The following is a 20529-nucleotide window of genomic DNA, read 5'->3' on the forward strand; positions in this document are numbered from 1 at the left end:
CCTTTAAGATATTACAATTAGTAACATAAAATACTGCTATAGTAAGGCTTATTAAAAGCCATCCATCTGTTTTTACACTCATCTACTCTTAGCAGGCTCATTGGGACTGGTATCTGTCTCCAGCGTCCATTGATGAGAGACGGGGTACACCTTGGACATGTTGCCAGTCCATCGCAGGGCAACACAGAATAGAAAACAATGCACACATAGTTCTACCAAATGGCAATTTTGGAGCAACCAGTTCACTGAACATGTTTCTTTTTGGTTTGTGGGAAAAACTCCACGCCACTCCATTCAGCGACTAATTCAAAGCCCCTCCTCAGAGATGTCATCATAATTCTTGGGGGGCTTTGAATAATCCATGATCCCATCCTTTTAAGGGCTTTGCCCCTTGTTTGACTCCTCTGTGGTTTATTGCTGTCAGTTCACAGGTCAGATGACCTGTGATTCTGACCTTGGTGTAATAAAACCACTAGTTTGACACCAGAGGAGTTGCAACACTGCCAGATGAGATCCTTTTTTAAATGCAAGGCAGAAAAAGTTGCATGATATTGGTTCAGTGCTAAATAAGAATCTTTTCCTTTTTATCGGTGATGAAACAGCTCTAAGGTACACTGTGTTTAATGCACTGTAGAGGATCAATATGCTGCTGAGATTGTGAAACATTGTGTGAATCAGAGAGGCCCCGTTTCAAACTCAACATGATATGTAAAAGCATACAGGATGAACTGAGCTTTAGACAACAAAAATGGAGAATAGGCTAAAACTAAACAGTTTCTTCATGTTTATGGTTTTATGAACAGTATTTTAAATTTCACTGATTGAATGACTTGATCTCCACTTTCTAACAACTCATGTTATAAGTAAGAAATATGTACTTAAATATATTCATATTGACAGAATGTAGTGCTTATGTGTTAATTCATTCTCACTGTTCTGGAGGTTCAGTTGAAATGAATAAATAATGTTGCTGCATTGCAAATGAGGGATTATACACAACACTACTGGAGTGCAAACATTTTCTCCAAGTTTGATGAAACGATTGCCCTGTTTGCCACAAAGTAAACTGTAATACAACCAAATAACCCCCTGCTCTGTGATCTATTAATCATTTCCAGCATGAATTATTCCTTTATATCTTTGCCTTAACAGTAAATCAATGCAAAAAGATACAGGGATGGGGCTAGGGTGACATTTTAATGCTGATTTCCCTGTGCACGCATTTTCACCTCTCTAACCGAGCCACAGAGAGAGGCAGTCTATCTCAGGTGAAGTGTCGTTTAGTTTGGTGCCCATTTTTCATAATCCACTGGACTTCCACAGATCAATACATTTGTGTGTGTGTGAAATGAGACTGGAGGCTGTTTGTGGGTCTTTAATGCAATTTAATGCAAGCTGACCACAGTAATGACCAGGAGCAATCGAAAACAAACATTCCTGGGAATCAGAGCCCTTTAATCTGCCCACCGTGTAATGGAGAGATAAAGGCACTTCTATTTGTTTAAAACCACAAAAATAAAATCTACGCAGACTGAATCAATCCCTTAGGAGAAGAGAATCGATCCAACCATGCAACTGCATTTGGCATTTCTAATGTTGGCTGGATTACCCTACAATAAAATGTTAGTCACTGGAATTTGAGCAGAAATTATTAAGTTGCTCTGTGAGCTTTTTTTAAATCAATAAAACCATGAATATATTCAGGGTGTCAAGGTCTTGTTGGGATGCTTTTATCTTTATCTGGTTGTATGGAAAGTTTTCTCAGTAAGACCACGATCCTGAAGATTATGAAATATGAAAAAGTTATACACATACTGAATGGTGACATTTGGTTTGACTACTGCTGGATTATTAATTTTTCTTTAAAACAGATCAAACATCCTTAATGTAAAAAAAATATTTGCCTAAGGACTGATTGATATTTATATAATCATCTCTGGTGTTAATACAACACTGAATGTTATAGAATATAATTAAATACTGCACAATTAGCACCACTCCCATTGCAGCTGTTTCTGCTCTGGTGGTAATTACAGGCTGTATGAAAGGTGAATCCATAGTGCAGCTTCAGAATGGGAATTGGGATGGAACTGGTACCTGGAAAGATCACCTCCTTTCAGAGCAAAGGCACACATGTCACATGGTTTTGTAATAGCCACACAATATGGTGATTTTCTTTTTTTGTATGGTTTGTTTTGGGCAACTTTAAGCCTCAGAATGTGTCAGGTTGCCTTAATTGGCTCTACTATTGGGAAACTGTGACATTGTACCTCTAACATCCTGGCCAACAGCAGAAAATGAGCACCTGGCTTCATGGAAGCCATGAATGTGATCCCAATCCAACTACATCAGTGGCTGGTACTGTTATAAGGCATTATGTGTCTGAATGTTGACATTCATTCACAATTATGCCTGTGACAATGTTTTCCTGTGTCCTTTCAAAACATATTAAATCCAATCAATATGTCAAAATTAAGCCATTCTCTGAGGATGCCAGCAATAAGTTGGGTTATTTAGCGTGTCCTAAGAGGAAAAAAATGGGGGATACTTTTTCAACGTCATATTTTCACAATATTATTCAACAATGTTATGTTTAAAACTAAATATCTAATCATCAAGCTAAATATTTATTCGCAAACACCAACCTGAATGAGGGAAAGTGAAGCCTATGGTGCTTTAATCATATTGGTTGTTTTGAGACTGGCTGTATGAGTTGTTAATGTACTCTTGGAGTAGTTTTACTAGCCTAGCTGCTAATTTAAAGGTTCATTACTGTTTTATGTTGTCTCTGTTTGTGGATAACGGCTGTTTCTGTGGTTTGCTGGTGTTCTGCAGCCTTTGATTGTGTTGTATCCCTCTCATAATGGACAATGTTAGTGACTTTATTTCTCATCTTTTCTTTAATTCCTTTCATTCAGGCATTTTGAGATCTTTTGATCTTCTCCATGCTCTCAAACACGTTCTAAGTTATTGATTTTAGTTGTAACTTGTGAAATATATTCTAACTGGAATTAATTGCAGTTAATTTGTGATTCTTTTTACAAAAGTTGGTTATTTCCATGAATCAAGAAAGATTCTTATGTTATCTTTGTCAGATATAAAAGGCTGATGATCTCATACATTTGTGGCAAAAATACTTCTTCACAGAACAACACAAACGTCTGCTCTGGTAGTTTGATGGAATAACTGTTTTCTGGTCCTTCATGGTCAGCACTGCCTTATATTTGCCTTAACCAGCCTCATTGAGTTCCGATAATTAGCAGGCAGCTCATTTGTACTGCTGTGCATTAATAAAGAGCAGTCAGTGTCTTAAACCAGCAGATCTAAAGCTTTTTCACAGTTCGTGCAGATCAGCTTTTTAATTTTGTAACTTTGTCCTTAGTTGTCTGCCATGTTAGTCTACATCAGTTCTCATAATGGCAGGTGGTTGTGGCGAACTCTTGAATGATAAAAGCATTGGTGTTAAGTGATTTATCTTCTTCAGTATGTTTTTTCCAGTCTCAGAATTGGGTGGATCTGCTCCCATGTTCTTACTTTCAGAGAATATGTTTTTTTCTTTATTTTCTGTTACTGTGCAGAGTAGGATATCATATTAGTTTCCTGACTTCTGCTCCGGTGTACCTTTCTAAGATAACCAGAGCTGTGAATTGGATCTGGCAGTCTTCAGAACCGTCGGTTTGCACGTACTGACAGTTGAATATCTGTGTTACCTTCATTTTCAACAGCGATTTTCTTTTCTAATGCATTGAGAATTGTCATTGATTCCCATAATCACAGCCGTTTAACAGTTTATTGGTATGTTCGGTCGTCTAACAAAGTAAGTATAATAGGCATATATAATGCCTATAAAAAGTACCAACCCCCAGGTAGGTTTTACACTTTCTATTGCTTTTGCAAATCAATCACGATCAACAAAATTGGTCTTTTTTGGGAAAAAAAACCCTTTTAATGTCAAAGTGTCAACTGGTTTCTACAATATAATGACAAAAATATAAAACATAAAATGAGTGATTGCATATGTATTCATTCCCTTTAAGTTAATATTTAGTTTATGCACCTGTGGCTGCAATCGCAGCATGAAGCCTATGAACATGCAGCTTTACTAAGTCGTCAAGCTCTGTTAGGTTGCATGGAAATTGGCTGTGAACAGGCTCGATCTGTAGTTTATCTTCTACCTTTACAAGTCTTCCAGGGCTTAATGCTAAGAAGCATCTCCAAAACACAGTGAGGGTGGTGTGTTTGTGGTCATGTGCAATGTTTGGTATCCTGAGGGCCAAAAAGCTCAATTTGGGACTCATCATACCAAAGAACTTTCTCCCACTTGACCAAGGACTCGCCAGTTGAGCCTCGATATAAGTCTTCTTCAACAGTGACTTTCTCATAACCACTCTGCCATAAAGCTTTTACTGGTGAAGAACTTGGGCATCAGTTGTTGAATGCAGAGTCTCTCCCATCTCAATTGCTGAAACTTGTAGCTCCTTCAGTATAGACAGAGGCTTCCTGGTGTCCTCTCTCCATAGTCTCCTTTTTGCACTGTCACTCATTTGTGAGGCCTTCTTGATCTAGATAGATTTATGTATGTAACATATTCTCGCCATACCTCTAAGGGGATCTTCAGTGCCTTAAAGTTTTCAACTTTTCTTTGATTTTCTTGGAGTGTAATTTGCAATTTTACAGATCAGCCAGTGAATGGACCTAACAAAACCAGGTGTTTTTATAGTACAGTCACTGGATAAACACTCACTGGACTCAGGTGATTTCTTTTCCACTCATTGTGAGACTCCTAGTACCAGTTGGCTGGACCTCTGTTGAATTAGGTCATTCACTCTAAAGGAGGTGAATATTAATGCAATCACGTACTTTATCTTTCCTATTTTTATTTAATTTTCAATATTTTATAGAAATGAAATCTTTGTCATTAAAAGGCTTTTTGTCATTTGTTTTGTTAAATAAGACAAATTTTGCTGATCATGATTGGTATGTAAAATCAATAGAAAGGGTAAATAAACCAAGGTCTGTGAATACCTTTTGTTGTGGGAATTTGTTTGGTCTTTTAAAATGTCTCTGTATTGCCCTGTGATGGTCTGGCAACCTGTCCAGGGTGTGCCCCGCTTCTCGCTAATGGCCGCTGCAGATTGGCACTAGCCCTTAACAATCCTTCAATTACAATGGTGTTTTCTGTTGGAGTGGACTCTTGTGTATCACACTGAGATAATTAAAACCAAATGCAACACAGTTTGTATAAATAATTGATCAGGTAATCATATTTTTTAAGCCGGTGGGAGGATTCAGGATTCCCCCTGCTGACCTAAAGAAGACTTATTGATCACAACTGGAAGCCTTTTAAAGACAAACACACAATAACAATATGGACTTTTTAATAAAAAGCTGTTTCCAACTTTTAGGGTTGCAAATAGAAAAAAGTTAAATTCCAGTCAGCTTTTCTGCTGGACCTGATGTTGTTTAGACTGTGAATATTTTCATCAGTTTTTCCCTCAGAGGTTCTACTACTGTGTGGCACCCTGGTGCAATTTTTTATCTAACACATACACTCATGTTTTTTGTGAAGTACTGAAATCTATTGTGTATGCACTCTACCATTTAAAAGGTTTCATGAGTTTGTGTGACTTTTAAGGGAGGGCTTCAGTTAGAGGAGGCCCATTTTTCATCACTCCTTTGTAAAAACATTACACTACAATGCTTTCAGTTGTTTTAAGATTTTTGAAATATACTTTGTAACATATCCACAGCAAAATGTGTATGATTTAGTAATACAATTCCAGAAGTTGATCAGTATTAGGTAAGATACCTACGTGTTAAGCTTATCAGAGGCCTATGAACATTTACTTATTGATATTGTTTTTCTATTCTTCTGAATAAATTTCTCTAGTCACACAGTGACAAGAAACATCTTTATGATTAAATCTGAAGGTTCTGAGATTATTTTTTAATGGGGAAAATAGAAATATATGGAAAACATAGTAATAGCTGTATCTCAACTAGAAAAAGATTAAATTCTCCCAATCTGGGACATTTTAGTATCTGGATGTTGACAGGATTGAACAGGAAATAGACAGTGGCGTTTAAAGGTGCTGATTGGGTCTGTGTGGTGAAGAAAGCTGAACTGAAAGTTGCTTCTCTGGATTTACTGGTCATTCCAACTTCCAAACTTCTAAATGTGGTCATTACTAAAAGTATGCGATTTTGGATACAAATTAATAAAATTTGATTCTTCTGTTGGGTGACCATGAAGGCTTAGAGATAACGTTAGGAGTTGAAACCAAATACGTTCAAGGGCTTTGGCAATCTGATAAAGTTGCCTCTATGTCTAATCAGATGTCTCTGAAAAGAGGGGATGTTTGGGTTTCCCTTCTAGACCTGGCATTTTTGGAAAGGAATATTAAATAAGTGGAGTGCAATAAAGAAACAGTTGGATTGACTGATAAAATAGTATTAAACAGATTGAAACTGATGCTTCTGCCTTTGAAGCGTTCATTCTGGATGCTGGAAAAACAATTTAGGAGTGTTATGCTGTTCTCTACCCAGTGACATTTCCAGACTCAATTTTGGAGTTCCCAAAATATTGGATACACAAAGGGATACACATAGTCCCTCATGTGGTTTCTAGGCCTTTCCAACAGAGCCTCAATGGCCTATAAGAAAGTCATTTAAGTCACTTTTATTCAAAATCTTTTACTTTCAGCCATGATCCATATCTCATTACCATAGGAGAGGGTTTGAATTTGGATGGACCAGATCTACCTGTCTCTTGTTCCGACCTTGCTAAACTGAGATGCTTAGACTCATTTGTTAGAAACAGAATCTCACCATCAATGGGATTCTGTTCTTTCTAAATTCAATCCCAGTAATTGAAAAATAGTTGAAAATTTCTTTCATTCATCTGCCCTTTTAAGAATGCTTCATCTTACAAAGACCCCACCTTAACACCTTTGAAGTATGTGAACTGTTCAACTTGTCAAAGGTTGTCTTAATGAACTCCTCATCCAAATTTAAAATTACTACATATATGTGCTCATACACCATAGGTACTGTGGTACTGTTTATGTGTCTCAGAGTTTCACTGCTGCATTTTATTTCTGTGTATTCAACTCTTTGTAATTCAGGACCCTGTGCTAACCCACATTACATACCATCAAATGTTGTTACTCCTGCTAATCCAGAGTCTGGAATAAATTCCCATTTGGAGATACGTTTTAATTAAATGTGTCACAAGATAAATAAATAAAGAGAAGCAAAAGTATTATTCACAATATTCCATTAAATTGTATATACAAGGATACATCTTGTGCAAAAACATGGATGTTAAACACATTTTAAGCTGATAACTTCAAGGCACATTAATAAATTCATCTGCTGAAAAATGGTCAATATTAAACTCAAAGAAAATACTTTTGTTTTAAGGAGTTTAACATTCAGAGGTTGTGCTTCTTTGCAGTTCGCTTTGTGACACCAACACCAATCACAGCAGGTGCTGATAACAAGACCCACTTTGCTGTGATGATGTATTAAACTGGAGACGCAGGTGAAAGCTCTGCAGCCTGCCACTTTCTGAGTGTTTAATGAGTGTGACCTTTAAATTTCTTTCTAAAGCAGAGAGAAAATGGTTTGCATATGGTCCAACACTTCTTGGAGAATCTAATACTCTCACCTGACTTCAGCGGCAACCACACAGCTCATAGCAGGAAAACTACACCCTCTAGTGGTGAAAATCTGTTATCCTCATGTCTATCAAGATTCCTTATAAAAATCATCAGCAAAAACCTTACACAATAGCAGTAAAACAAGTCATCCTCAATTCTTAAGAAAAAAAAAGTTTCTTTATATGTGTTTGTGCACAGAACTGCAACATCACTACTCCAAAAAACAACAACCTATAAATCCAACAATGTTATGTAAAAGAGATGGTCAAGTCAGTTGTATAAATTACAATTTTGAAGACAACTTTTAAATCATTTTAACTTTACAGAGTTCAAAAATGTCCGAACAGTTTTAGGAAACTCCTGATGGTTTTCTAGAACCATCATGAATCGTGATCCTGAACGTTATTCTTGCAGTACATTGTGGTGGTGGTCACTGGGGGGCAGTCTCTGAAGCTGACTCCTCCATTAGGGCTGTAGATTGGCTGAATGCGGAAATCTCCCTTGAGGAGCTGCTCATTGTTGAGCGACACTATCTGGAAGCCTGTTTCAGTCATTTCCAGGAGGGAATTATCTTTTTTGGTGCCAGCCTCACAATAATCGTCTTTTCTACGTCCCCGGTTGTACTTCCACTCTGAGCGACTCTTCTTGTGCATGTGCCAGCAGAAGATACTGAGCAGGACCACCAGCACCACAATCACAGCCCCACCGATGAGCCCAGCCAGAAGGAGTGGCGAGCCAGACTCTGGCTGTGTTGCCTGCTCGGGCCCAAAGCGTCTTCTGTTGTTGTTATCTGGGCTGAAAAAGGCTGCAGTTGTCACAGCCTCGGTGCACAGAGTGTCATCCTTGGGCCTGTAATTATTGAAAGCATCCAAGGGAATAACGCAGATCCGATACGTGGACTTGGGTTCAAGATTAGTCAGTCGGATCCCTCGATGATCCCCACCCACTATCCTCTCTCTGACCGTGTCTCCGGTCAGACTGGGCTCCATCCTGGCCCAGGTCACCTTGTAGGCAGTGACTGGAAAAGAAGCCAACCAGCGTACATGGATATCCGACCCATTTAAGATTGTGAAAGTAACCTGTAGAGGCTGCTTAGTCCGCAGTCCATCCTCCCTGGTTGTGTAGATGGTGTAGAGGGTGGGCAGTGTGGTTAGGGGCCGTTTTGAGGAGGAAACATGTCGAGTAACCAAAGGGAAGTCTGTTGAAATGGAAATGGTTGAGTTCATAGCAGTGCCAAATGTAGAAGCAGGCTCTGTGCAGTGAACCAGGTCAGCGCTCAGCTCTCTGATCACCATACCTCGGAACTTTTCAGGTTTATGGCACATGAACCCACGCACATTCAACGATGCAGGAAGAGATTTGAGCCATGACACCACCCAATGCATGCCGCAATCACAGAGCCACGGGTTGTTCCGGACAGTGAGCTGCCTGAGACTCCCAAGCCCATCAAAGACTCCCGTCACCAGTGACTGCAACTGGTTATTAGAAAGATCTAACTTCTCTAGCCTGTGCAGATCTGCCAAAGCTTTCACAGGGATCTTGGTTATCTGATTTTCCTGAAAGTTTAACTTAACAAGCATCTCCCCAGGAAGGAGCGGGGGAGGGTAAGTTAATGAGTTTCGTGCTAGAGACAGGTCTCTCAGGATGACCAGGTCTTGAAAAGTCCCAGGTGAGATCCCTTCATCTGTTAGCAAGTTCCCATCTAACAGCAGGCGTTCCAGCCGGGTGACATTCTGAAATGCTTCCTCTGCAATGACCGCAATCCGATTCTCATCCAACCTTAGCTCTTTCAGGTCATCTGGGAGACCAATAGGCACACTGCTCAGGTGGTTTTTGGTCAAGAAGAGCATCTTTAGGCTCAAGGCTTCCCTAAATGCCCCTTCTTCCACTCCAACAGTAGAAATGGAGTTATCGTCCAAATGCAGCTCCTCCAGTCGAAGAAGCTGAGCCAGAGCTGCCCGAGAGATGGTCTGAATGTTGTTCTCCTGCAGATGGAGAACTCTTACATTTTTTGGCAGGTTAACTGGAAACTCGTCAAGCTGGTTACCATAGAGATACACAGTTTCCACAGAGGCCACATGGTGTAGCTCCAGCGGAAAGCCGGCATTATTGATCTGATTATTGTGTAGGTAAATGGTCTTGTAGCCCTCACCGATTCCCAGAGGCACTGAGGTCAAGCTCCGCTCGTTGCAGTAAACAAAGGTCCGGTCACAGCGGCACTCTTCGGGACAGTTAGAGGCTCGTGAAAACTGGAGATGAAGGCCTAACAGTATAGGAATCCATGGTCTTACTAAGGAGGTCCAGTCCTTACTCCATAAACGCCACAGTATCTCCATTTCATATGAATCAATACAGCAACATCAGAGAAAGTAACTATATGATTTAATGAAATAATAAGAACCAGAAATTCCAGCTGAGGAATCATAAGATCTATGTACTGTGTCCATCCTGGTGCTGCAAAAAGTCCTCAGCAATTCCTCAGTAATTGGTTGTCCTGAGGTTCCCCCAAAAAATGGGAATACACTAATGGATGTTATTCCTTCACCCACACCCACCCATTTCTGAACTGGTTCATAAAGTCCATCACATTTTTTTCATCGGCTCACAAAACAGAATTCAGAGCGTGGTGCTGAGGATTGATGAAGTCGCATGCATTCCTGGGGATCATCACGTCATGACCTGATGACAGTTCCTCAACAAAGCACCATTGTGGCTTCACACGCAAACCTGCAGCAGAAACACAATTTACAAAAAAAATTAGGTTTAATTTCTGCTTGTCAAAAAAAAAGCTTTTATTCTACCAAACTGCATTAAGTTACTGTAAATTGGAGCAAGAGAGCATACAGATAATAAATATATATTTATTCAGACGCATAGGTGTAGCACAATATTTAAATGGATATAGAGAGAATGCATGAAAAGGAGTTTCTCTGCTTCACAAGTTGACAGTGAAGCAAAATATACGCCAAAAACAACTAACCAGCAGAAATACTGCACAGAGCAGCATTCCTCTACTGAGTTCAACCTCAAGATAAGAGCAGCCTGCTTGCTCCAAAGTCAAATTCCTGCTCTGCATTTTTTTCTCAGCGAGACTTTGTATTCTTCCCCGTGTCTGATTCATTAAGTCTGGTGGTGCCGGAGGAGAGGAGGACTGTAGGAAGGTGATGAACGCAGCCTGTCAGCACAGATAAGATGAAACAAATTCCTTGCAGAGGGACACAACTAAGATCGATGTGGGCCTCTCACAGAGAGGAAAGGTACTGCTGTGACTACAAGGTCAGAGCATTTAAACAAAGTGTGGATAGTTTCTTCATCACTGGGTTCAGCAGGAGGGGGAACAATCTGTTATAATTGTCAAAAATCAAGAAAACTCATCACTAAAACCTCCTGCTGGAGCTCTGATGACAGCGTGATTGGGATGCATTCTTTGTGTTTGTTAGTCGGACAGTGAGAAGTGATGAAACGGCAGCAGCCTGTTGACAGATTGCATTGATTTCTGGCCAAGGCAGCTCAATAGTTATGTAATGTTCTCGACTTGGGGTGTTGGGGGGGCAAATAAGCCATCAAGCTGAGGCTGATTATGATGACCGCGATTATTAAGCGTGGTTTTCAGCATCAGACTTGAAAAATGATAATCCAAGCTCGTTGATGCAGTTTGGAGAAGGAAGTTCGGACTTTATTGTACAGGAAAACTGTTACTATCAGAGGAAAATTATAAATCCTTTTTGATTAAACAGATAAATTTTAAGCCCTATAAAGAGGTATTTTTTTCAGAGAACAAAGTTTTTTGTCTAATAAATTCAAAAGGCTTCCCAATCCTGAATTTTCTCACCTTCAGGAAAGTAGAAAGTCTCCCCTGTTCACGCCGACTCGCTCCGCTTGGCTCCACGCACAGTGCTGCGCACACAGCGAGGATAAACTCCGCATCCTTCCCGCTGCGCTCCGCTGCAGTTTAAGTAAATGACATCGCGCTGAGTGTGCATGGTTATGACCCAAAAACAAACTCCGAGGGACGCATGGACTTTTATAGCACAGGACCTTCCTTTAAGATTCTCATGCACCGAGTCTATTGAGCCTGTGTCCGGCTGCGCCTCTCCGGGGCTTCCGGTGAAGTTCCTCCGCCGGCTTCAGAGGACGAGAGGGGGCCACAAACCCGGGAGGGGACCAAAGTCAGCAGCTTCCAGTCTGACCGCCACTCCACCGCTCGCTCCCCGGGATTGGAAGTCCATGATCGGCGTTAACTGTTTGAGGCTGCCTTGTTCGGTTCTGGTCCTGGTTCCTTCTGTTAGGGGTCCGTAAATAACCGAGTCGGTGTTCTCCCTCCCTCTGCTACACTCCGTCTCCGTCTCTCTCTGCTCATGTCTCTCCATCCTCATTCCATATCCCCCTCCCTTCTTCTTTCCTACCTCCTCCTCTATGTGGGCTTTTAAACATATAATATGGAGAAAAAAAAATTAAGAGTCCACTAAAAATGATCAGCTTTTTTATTTTACTTTTTATAGGTATATATTTGAGTAAAATGAACATTGTTATTTTACTACTAACGATATGTCTGAAATTCCAAGCAAAAATTTAGTATTTATTTCCAGAAAATGAGAAACGGTCAAAATAACGAAAAAAATGCAGATCTTTCAGACGTGAAATAATGCAAAGAAAACAAGTTCATAATCATTTATAAACAACAATAGTAATGTTTTAACTCAAGAAGAGTTCAGAAATCAATATTTGGTGAAATAACCATGAGGTTTTCAATGGGGTTTTCATGTAATAATTTATATACAATAAATTTTAATATTTTAAAAATCATGTTTCCATTAATTTTAAGTGGAAAACTATCACAATTAACAGAATGACTTAGTAATTAAGTTCCAATTATAGGTGGGCTTTTAGGTAACCTTGCTAATTATTGAATGGAAGATGAGTTGGGATAAACTGACTTTTAGTGTAAAGTGAATTTGTTTTTATAATTAAAAGATTTAAGCTCACATATTACATTTTTATAATTATTGCCTTAAATTTACTGTTCATTATTGCAATGTTTCATTGCACCAAAAGAAAACAGATTTATTTTTTATAAATATGGAAAGGACTGCTGACTTGTCAAATGGCTGGCAGAACGTTATTTGATACAACCCAAAAGTGTGTCATAAGCCGCAAAACATCATCACTAAACACGATGGCTGTTCAGAGCGAGCGCTGTATCCAAGCATATTAATGTGAAGTTGAGTGGAAGGAAATGTGTGGTTGAAAAAGGTGCTCAAGCAACAGGGATAATTGCCGCCTTGGGAGGATTGTGAAGCAAAGCCAGTTATAGAATGTGAGGGAGATTCACAAGGCATCTACTGCAGCTGAGACCAGTGCATCAGCCACCACAACATCTATCCATCCAACAGAGACCCCAAAGTCCCATCAAAGGTCAAAGGTCACTTTGCATTTGACTTGGAAATCAAAGTCCCAGAATCTGGAGAAAGGGACAGGAGACATCCAAGTTTCTGAGAAGTTCCCACAATTTGAAGGACGATGAAATCTGATGCTGTTGACACTTAGTGTTTGCCTCTTCTGATAAGCTTTTTGGAGATGCTCACTTCAGTTTCAGTTCAGTTTATTTTCAGACCCATTCAATATATTAGAATATAACTGAAAAGTCATTGTTTTAGGAACTTTATCACTAAGTGAAGTTGGAATATTAAATGAGAGCAATAAATGAAGGAAAAACACTCAAAAGTGGGCTTAATTAACTGCATTAGTACCTGCTTATAGGTTTTTATTTTCAAAACTAGGTACTTTTAATCTGAGAAGCATACTCACTGAGACATATATTCTAATTTATTGAATATTTAACACCAATTCACAACTATTGCTGTCTCAATGTACTAACATTAATTTTCAGAAGTATCTATTTGCTAAATTCCAATCATATCTAAAGATTTAATGTCAATTTCAAACATTCAATCTCATAAAACAATGCAATTACAGTTTATTATGCGAGTTTCAGTTGTATATTGAATCCCTAAAAAAAAAAAACTTCTCTAAGACTCTAATTTACTGAGATGCACCTGTTTATCAGATTTTCTTCTTCAGGGAACATCTTCTGCTGATGCATTGCCTTGAGTTCAGTTTTCAGTATTCCCTATATGAGATTTATTACTTTTTAATTGAAAAAGATATGTTTTTTCTATCTTATTGAATATGTATTTGCAGTTTAACATCAACACTCAGCATTGACATGGAAGGAATCTTAATTTTTGCTTTCAGCAATCTTTCCTTTAATAATTATTTCTTTTAGAAACGGGAAAAAAAAATTACTCAGCTTTTTTGAAGTCCTCAGAAAAACTGAGGGATTAGGAGTCTGTTCCTACAAGAATCAGACTCCTAATTCTTGTAGGAGTCTGAGGCAGCATCTCCTGCAGGAGATGAAGCTTCCTGTTGAACTTTGGAGACATGTTTTTTGTGTCGAGTGCCTTTTTATGTTGTTGTTGTTTGTAAGAAGAGCGGCTGCTTGTAGGAGGATGCATTCCTGTCAACAAATTTCCAACAAAGTGCTGTATTAAACGAAAAACAAAACTTAAAGGAGAGCAGCAGACTGAACTGGGCCCAAAGCACCACTGTCACAAACACAGTCTGTGGCTGATTTAGATCATCTGTTCTCAACTCGGAGGGTTTTACTCCATCTGCCAAATATGACAGCTGCTACTGCGTCTCAATGCTCCAATCTATGAAATTAAAATTCAGACTTAATCCACCGGCAGCTCATCATTGTGCAAAGAGCCTGTGTCCAACATGACAATGTTTTTGCTACGTCACTGTAATCTGGATGCTGTGGCTTAACACTGCAGGAACCTGCAAGGCTGCTCCAATAGTCAGATTAACTGTACTGGCTTGAAGTGTAATGGATTACCTGGATCTGTGACCAGATTACACGGATCTAAATTTACCGGACAGAATGCGGACAGAATGGGAATCCTGAAATGTTTTTGGGTAAATGTGCAGAAATAGACAAGTAGTCAAGTTAGTTTTGATTAAATTCTTAGGTACAGAGGAAATTTTATGACATAATGAGCTTTAAATAAGTTGAATCCAAACTCAGATGGTTTGTGGACCATGATACCCATCCATCTATTCATCCATGAATAATGTACATCCATCTATCATTACTTAAATCACCCGTCTGTCTGTGACTAAAGCCAGCCAGCATTAACTTCTTTTTTGAGGTTTGGACATAGAGGTAACATATCCTGCAGGCTATTTTTGAAGAACTTAAGGGAATGCAGAGGTTATAATTGACAGACAGTTCTCCAGAGATGTCTGGGTCACCCCAGTGTCTCCCTCTAGCAGGATATGCCTCTAAAAGAAATCCCATCCTTATCAGATGGCCTGTCTTCAGTTGAATCTCTACTACAAAAAGGGTCCAGCTTAAGATAAAAAATCTGTTTGAATGGCCTCAGTTTGGAGAAGCAGAGATTATTTATCACTGTGGAGAGGCAGTAACAGCTGATCACACTGAGACGGGTTCTAAAGCTCAACAGAAGTTCGGTCTCACACATTTTGCATTTTTTATGTGGAGGTGCAGAGCAGGACACAAATGCAGGGAGAAAAGCAGGAGGTAGGGAGATAAAAAAAAACAAAAAACTTGCAAAACCTTAAAAAAAACACACAAAACAAAATAAATCTGGTCAGCAACCAGCTCCAGTGTTCCTGGTGGAAGATTCTTTTTGGAAATATTTTGTCATTTTTATTTTGACTTGTTTTAGGATGCATTTGGAACTGTTTGTTTTAGTTGTGTAATCAAGTATTTAGGAATTGGTCTCTCTGCATGTTTCTCTTATTTTCCCCAAGGCTTACTCTGATATTGAGCAACCCAGAAATACGACAACTACAATCCATAAAGTCACATCAATAAATATAATTTATGTTGTTGGTTAAATTTTCTAAATACACTCTTGGATACTTTCATAAAACAGCACTCTGACAATCAGTCTTTTGATTTCCCAGTATAAATGCTTTCAGCTGATTTGAATCTTACCTAAAACTTTGCCTGAAGCTCTGGATGAGACTTTAATACCCACTGAAACACAGTCGACCTGTTCTGAGTGAATGCTTCCAAAGTATTTCTGCAGACGTCCTTTGGAGCCCAGACTCTGGCACCGTGCCTCAGTCTTTGCTCCACATCTTCTGCTTTCCATGAAGGAGCAGAGCTCAGACAGACAGAGAGCAACTGAGACGACAACAAAGAGGTTTCTGTCAGGACTTCAGGTGAGGCTGCTGTGACATGAGCTTCAGTGAGAGTCAAGTTTCTGTGCTGAGAGGAAAGCTCAGTCAGGGCTGGATTATTAAGCAGGAAAAAACGCTCCCAGTCTTCCATCTGTTTGGGTGGTTTGACTTCAGGGAGGACACAGACGATCTGTTTGTGATATCAGCCCTGATAGTTTGAGGGGATTATTTAGCATTAAACGTTCATTGAAAAAAAAAAAGAATACAGGTAAATTTTTGATAAATAAGCATTGTGCAAAGTCCCAAAGGTATTTCTGCTCTCCAATAGGGGATGTCTGGAATGTTGTCAAGAAATGCTTCTGTATGTAAGTGTTTATGGAATCAGTTTAAATGAAACTTAAAGTTGGTGATTAACATGAAAAGCCAGACGAGCGCTCCAGAAATGATTGGATGGAGAAAACACAGAGAACTGTGTGAAATTTTACATGAACCGGGGAGAGGAGAGTGCAAAATCTTGTCAGAATTTTCTCTAATCTGATGAGCGAGAAATTTTAATTTCTTGGCTACATATCAATCAAATATGTTTTAATTGTTTGATGCACATTATGCTTTTGATTCAGAAAAGGGGAGGAACCAGAACCATGATAATTTGTCTCATGAAAAGTTGGAATCTATATGCAATCAATCAGAACTAAATCCCAGTATGTTGGTTTGTTATATTTTCTGAATGATCTCAAATGTCCCATCAAAAAAAAAGAAAAATCTCCAGAGAATTAAATTTATATTTAACTGAAGTTTTCAGTTACGATTACTTATTTTTACTATTTGCCTTACTGTTTCTAAGAGGAGAGGATATTAAGGGTGAGGATAAAGGTTTTCCCTCAAACTGTGCCTTCCAAAAGTTTCATGGTACTTGCTTTCAGGGACTGGACTTGAGGGAGTCCTGCCTAAGAAAATCCTATCTGTCGGTGTGAAAACTTATCGGCTTGATTGTGCTTCAACTGCTGAAATATTGTCCACTTAATGCTCATGTTGGGCAAGACTGCTTCATACCAGAAGCTGTTGAATTATTTCTTTACACAGGAATTTTTATAACAACCAGCGATCATTTGAATAGATTCGGTTCCAGGAACGTAAAGTATATATGAACTCTCATGATTAAGTTGGAGCTTTGCTTGAGAAGCGTCTGCTCAAGAGTACATTTGTCTGTTTCTGTGAATGGTGTTTACTGCCATGTCTTCATGTGGGTTTTTATCTGCGCAGGAATACACAAAGTCAAAGCCTGCTGAAGGTTCGTCACTTCACACGTCGCTCCTTTGTGAATTTAAATCAGATTTCATCATGTTTTACACTCCAGCATAAATTCTTGGTTAGATCTGGTCTCCATCAGCTCCCGGGCAGATCATGGTTTGCATCATGTCTCCATCGTCAGCAGGCATCAAAGCAGCTTCCTGCAGAGACATAGTGAAGGTTGCTCTCAGCTAAAGAGAGCTTTTCTTTGTGTTTTAGATGAAATGTGTAGGGGTAATTTTTATTTTTTGCATTTTTATCATCAGGTTCACATCTCTACAGGTGTTTTCTGCATGGTCTTTATGTTACTTTATGTTGCTTGATGAACACGCTGAAAATCCCAGGCCAGAATCCAAAAATTAAAGTATTTATGATGATGAAGAATAGGCTACAGGAATAGCTATTCAGCTAAAATTGTTTGATCTGAATGAATGAATGAATGAAGGTAGAAAAACTGTTTTTGATTACATTTTTGCATTATGCTATCACCTCGCTCTGAATGAAATGCTATTATGTCGACAACAATTTTCTTTGCAGGTCTCTCAACTCATCAGCAGATCCAGCTGTCTGCCTTCCTCTTTCTCACTGCGACTCTAAACAGCCTAGTGACTGATGCTCAAAGCAGCTGTACTCAAGGCGTAAAACCAATTTGTGCTTTCATTATATACTGGCGGTTTGGACAGGATGATACTCTTCTTTGTCTGATAGCAGATTGATGGTTTTCCTCTCCTTCAGATGGATTATAAAGGAAGAGCTCAGGTGCCAGAAAACATTGTTTAGACCTGACTGAAGCTTAAATAAGTCCAAACGATGACATTAATTCATGAGTACTATATGACTCCAACGTACATCTGAGAGAAAAATTTAAAGGACAGCTTAATGCACCAACATTAATTCCAGGTTTTTTTTTAATTTTTATTTTTTCAGGGCATTGACAGATTGAGAAGACAATGTTTTCAAGAAGCTTTGGTTCAGTGGGGCGGATAGTTGCAATCAGACACAGTTGTGGGTTTGAGTCCAGGATCCTCAGCAGTCGCATGCTGAACTCCACTTTATCCTGCACACGTGAGTATGAATGTGTAAATATAGATTTGCCATTGATCATTAGTTACCATGGTAACAAACCCAGGTAAGACTTGAAATAGCAGGACAATAATGAACCTGAAGTAACCTTAAAATGCCACAAATCCTTAATATAACCGAATATTTTGAAGTAACGTTCTGCTCTCCTTTACATACAGCTAAACCAGATATTTTCATTCACATAAATAAAAGACAAACGTTCAGTCTGACTGTTTTTTGAGGTCAGTTAGATTTATCAGAATTATTTATATTTGCTGAATGATAGGAGATGGATTTATGTCCCAGACAACAAAATGTTGTAGTGTGAACAGTATGGAACAAAAACAGAAGGTGTTTTAGTCTGAAAAAACACCTTCATAAATCCATCTCCTGTCCATGATATGAGATGGATTTATGTCCCAGAGAACAAAATGTCTGAGTGTTAATAGTATAAAACAAAAACAGAAGGTGTTGTAAAGATTCTTTCCAAAGCTATTAAAAATGTCATTATCCACAGTGAAAATAAATCTGGTACCAAAATGGGCTGAAGTGCCACTAAGAAAGTAGATAAACCATTACAGTAAAATCAGCATAAAAGCTTAGATTCTTTTTCAGTTGAAAAAAGACCTTGATTTCAGGAGATGTGTCCTGTGGGCTAATGAAACTGAGGTGCTGGAAGAAAAACGGGGGACAGGGCAGCCTGCCTATTCCAGCTGTGAAGTACTGTACTGGGAATCATGTGTTGGTCTTTTGCCGCAGCATGGATTGGTGCACTTCGCAAAATAGCTGCAACATCAAAACATTGACCAGAAAGTTAAAGCATGGGCATAAAAGATTCTTGTGGAAGAACACTGAAATGTTTGACCTAAGTCATATAATTTCAAAAGCAATCCTACCAAAACGAAGCAAATGTATATAACATAAAAAAAATCTCAATCTCATTGTTGTGGAATTAAGCAGGGAGAAACAGTTTTGAAAGATTTTTTTTCAGTTCTATTTTATCTTTATAATGTTTTAAGTAAGATAGAATACACTCATTTCCATTAATAAAGTGCAGCAACATGAACTCTGTTGTATGTGCAGACACACACCTACACACATAGCTGTTGCAACATTTCTGCAAAAAGAAGCTAAAATGTTTCCTCAACCTTTCTTTTTCACTTCATTATTCAGCAACATTTAAATCACTAGACAGAGCTGGACTCAAGTTCAAGTTTATAACATGAGAAACAGTCTTTTTAAACAAAATGATCTCCAAAAAGTAAATGTAGCTCAAGGATCACTCATTAGTCATTCATTTGCTGATTGATATAATGAAAGGTTGGAGCAGTAGTGCTTAAAAACCATCTCATGGTGCTGGACCCGGTTCTCCTCCAGGGGAGCAAAGAACTTAAAACAGTCTCCACATAGTAACACACCACAGATGTTGAAAGAGAGGAGAACAAAATTACAACAGGTGGAAAGTTCAGAACAATGAGGAAATTCAGCTGCTGGGCATCCTCCGAAAAAGAAAAATATCTGAATAAAAATTATTAGACATGAATGTAGAAGCACCTTTCATTGAAACACTTTAGCTTGAATGTAGGCTGTGGTTTGAGCTGGGGAGAAAGATTTCAGACAAAAGCAGCCGCTGCTGAGGAAGACCTCCAAACAAGAAAGAATTGCATGAATGTTTTGTTTTTCAGAGTTTTGTTTTTGTCTTAACTTCTTTTCTTTAAGTTTCTGATTTTGTCTCTTCTACCTTCTATTCTGCATTTTTCTTCAGCTTCCCTGATCACCTCCTTGATAACAATGCCACCACCTGCTCTGATTCTCTTTACCTCACCTGCAGCCACTTCCCTAATCAGCCTCCCTGGTAGATATATGCTTCGCCTCCCACAGATAATCGCTGTGTTGTTTATTTGGCCGTGTTTGTTTCATAAGAGCTCCTATTTCAGCAGAACTTTCAGATTTTGTTCACTTTATTCTCATTATATGTAAGAAAATTTAAGAGTGGATAGATGTTTCCATTAAGCTATGCTCTATTAGGTTGTTAACCAACTCTTCCACCTAACACTTTACTTAAATTTCATAGCTCACAAGGCTCCATTCATCATGCCTGGCAGGTAAACAGAAATGTTTAAGGGCAGCCAAAGCTCTACTTACTCTCTGGTAGGATTTTCTCCCTATTTAAACATAATTTAAACACCCATTTATTTGCTGACACAGCATACATCTATACTCAATAGTTTCTCAGATTTATATGTCCTATGCCTGCTTGCATCCAACACCAAATTTCTTAAGAACATAAAGTCAAATAAATTAC

General features: G+C 38.8%; 1 protein-coding gene across 1 annotated transcript; it reads right to left on the reverse strand.

Moving 5' to 3' along the window:
- Positions 1-6673: 6673 nt before the first annotated feature.
- LOC116709519 (leucine-rich repeat transmembrane protein FLRT2) lies at positions 6674-12008 on the reverse strand. The gene is made up of 2 exons (XM_032548114.1): positions 11494-12008; positions 6674-10388 (listed from the first exon to the last, which is right to left on the reverse strand). Exon 2 carries the CDS (start codon positions 9995-9997, stop codon positions 8042-8044), a length of 1956 nt encoding a protein of 651 aa, XP_032404005.1. The 5' UTR covers positions 9998-10388; positions 11494-12008; the 3' UTR covers positions 6674-8041.
- Positions 12009-20529: the final 8521 nt, after the last annotated feature.

This window comes from Xiphophorus hellerii, chromosome 19 (genome assembly GCF_003331165.1).
Source record: "Xiphophorus hellerii strain 12219 chromosome 19, Xiphophorus_hellerii-4.1, whole genome shotgun sequence".
NCBI classification, from domain to species: Eukaryota; Metazoa; Chordata; class Actinopteri; order Cyprinodontiformes; family Poeciliidae; genus Xiphophorus; species Xiphophorus hellerii.

Excerpts from the sequence above, each read along its gene's own strand:
- LOC116709519 (XM_032548114.1), bottom strand. The coding sequence starts at position 9,997 with ATGGAGATACTGTGGCGTTTATGGAGTAAGGACTGGACCTCCTTAGTA.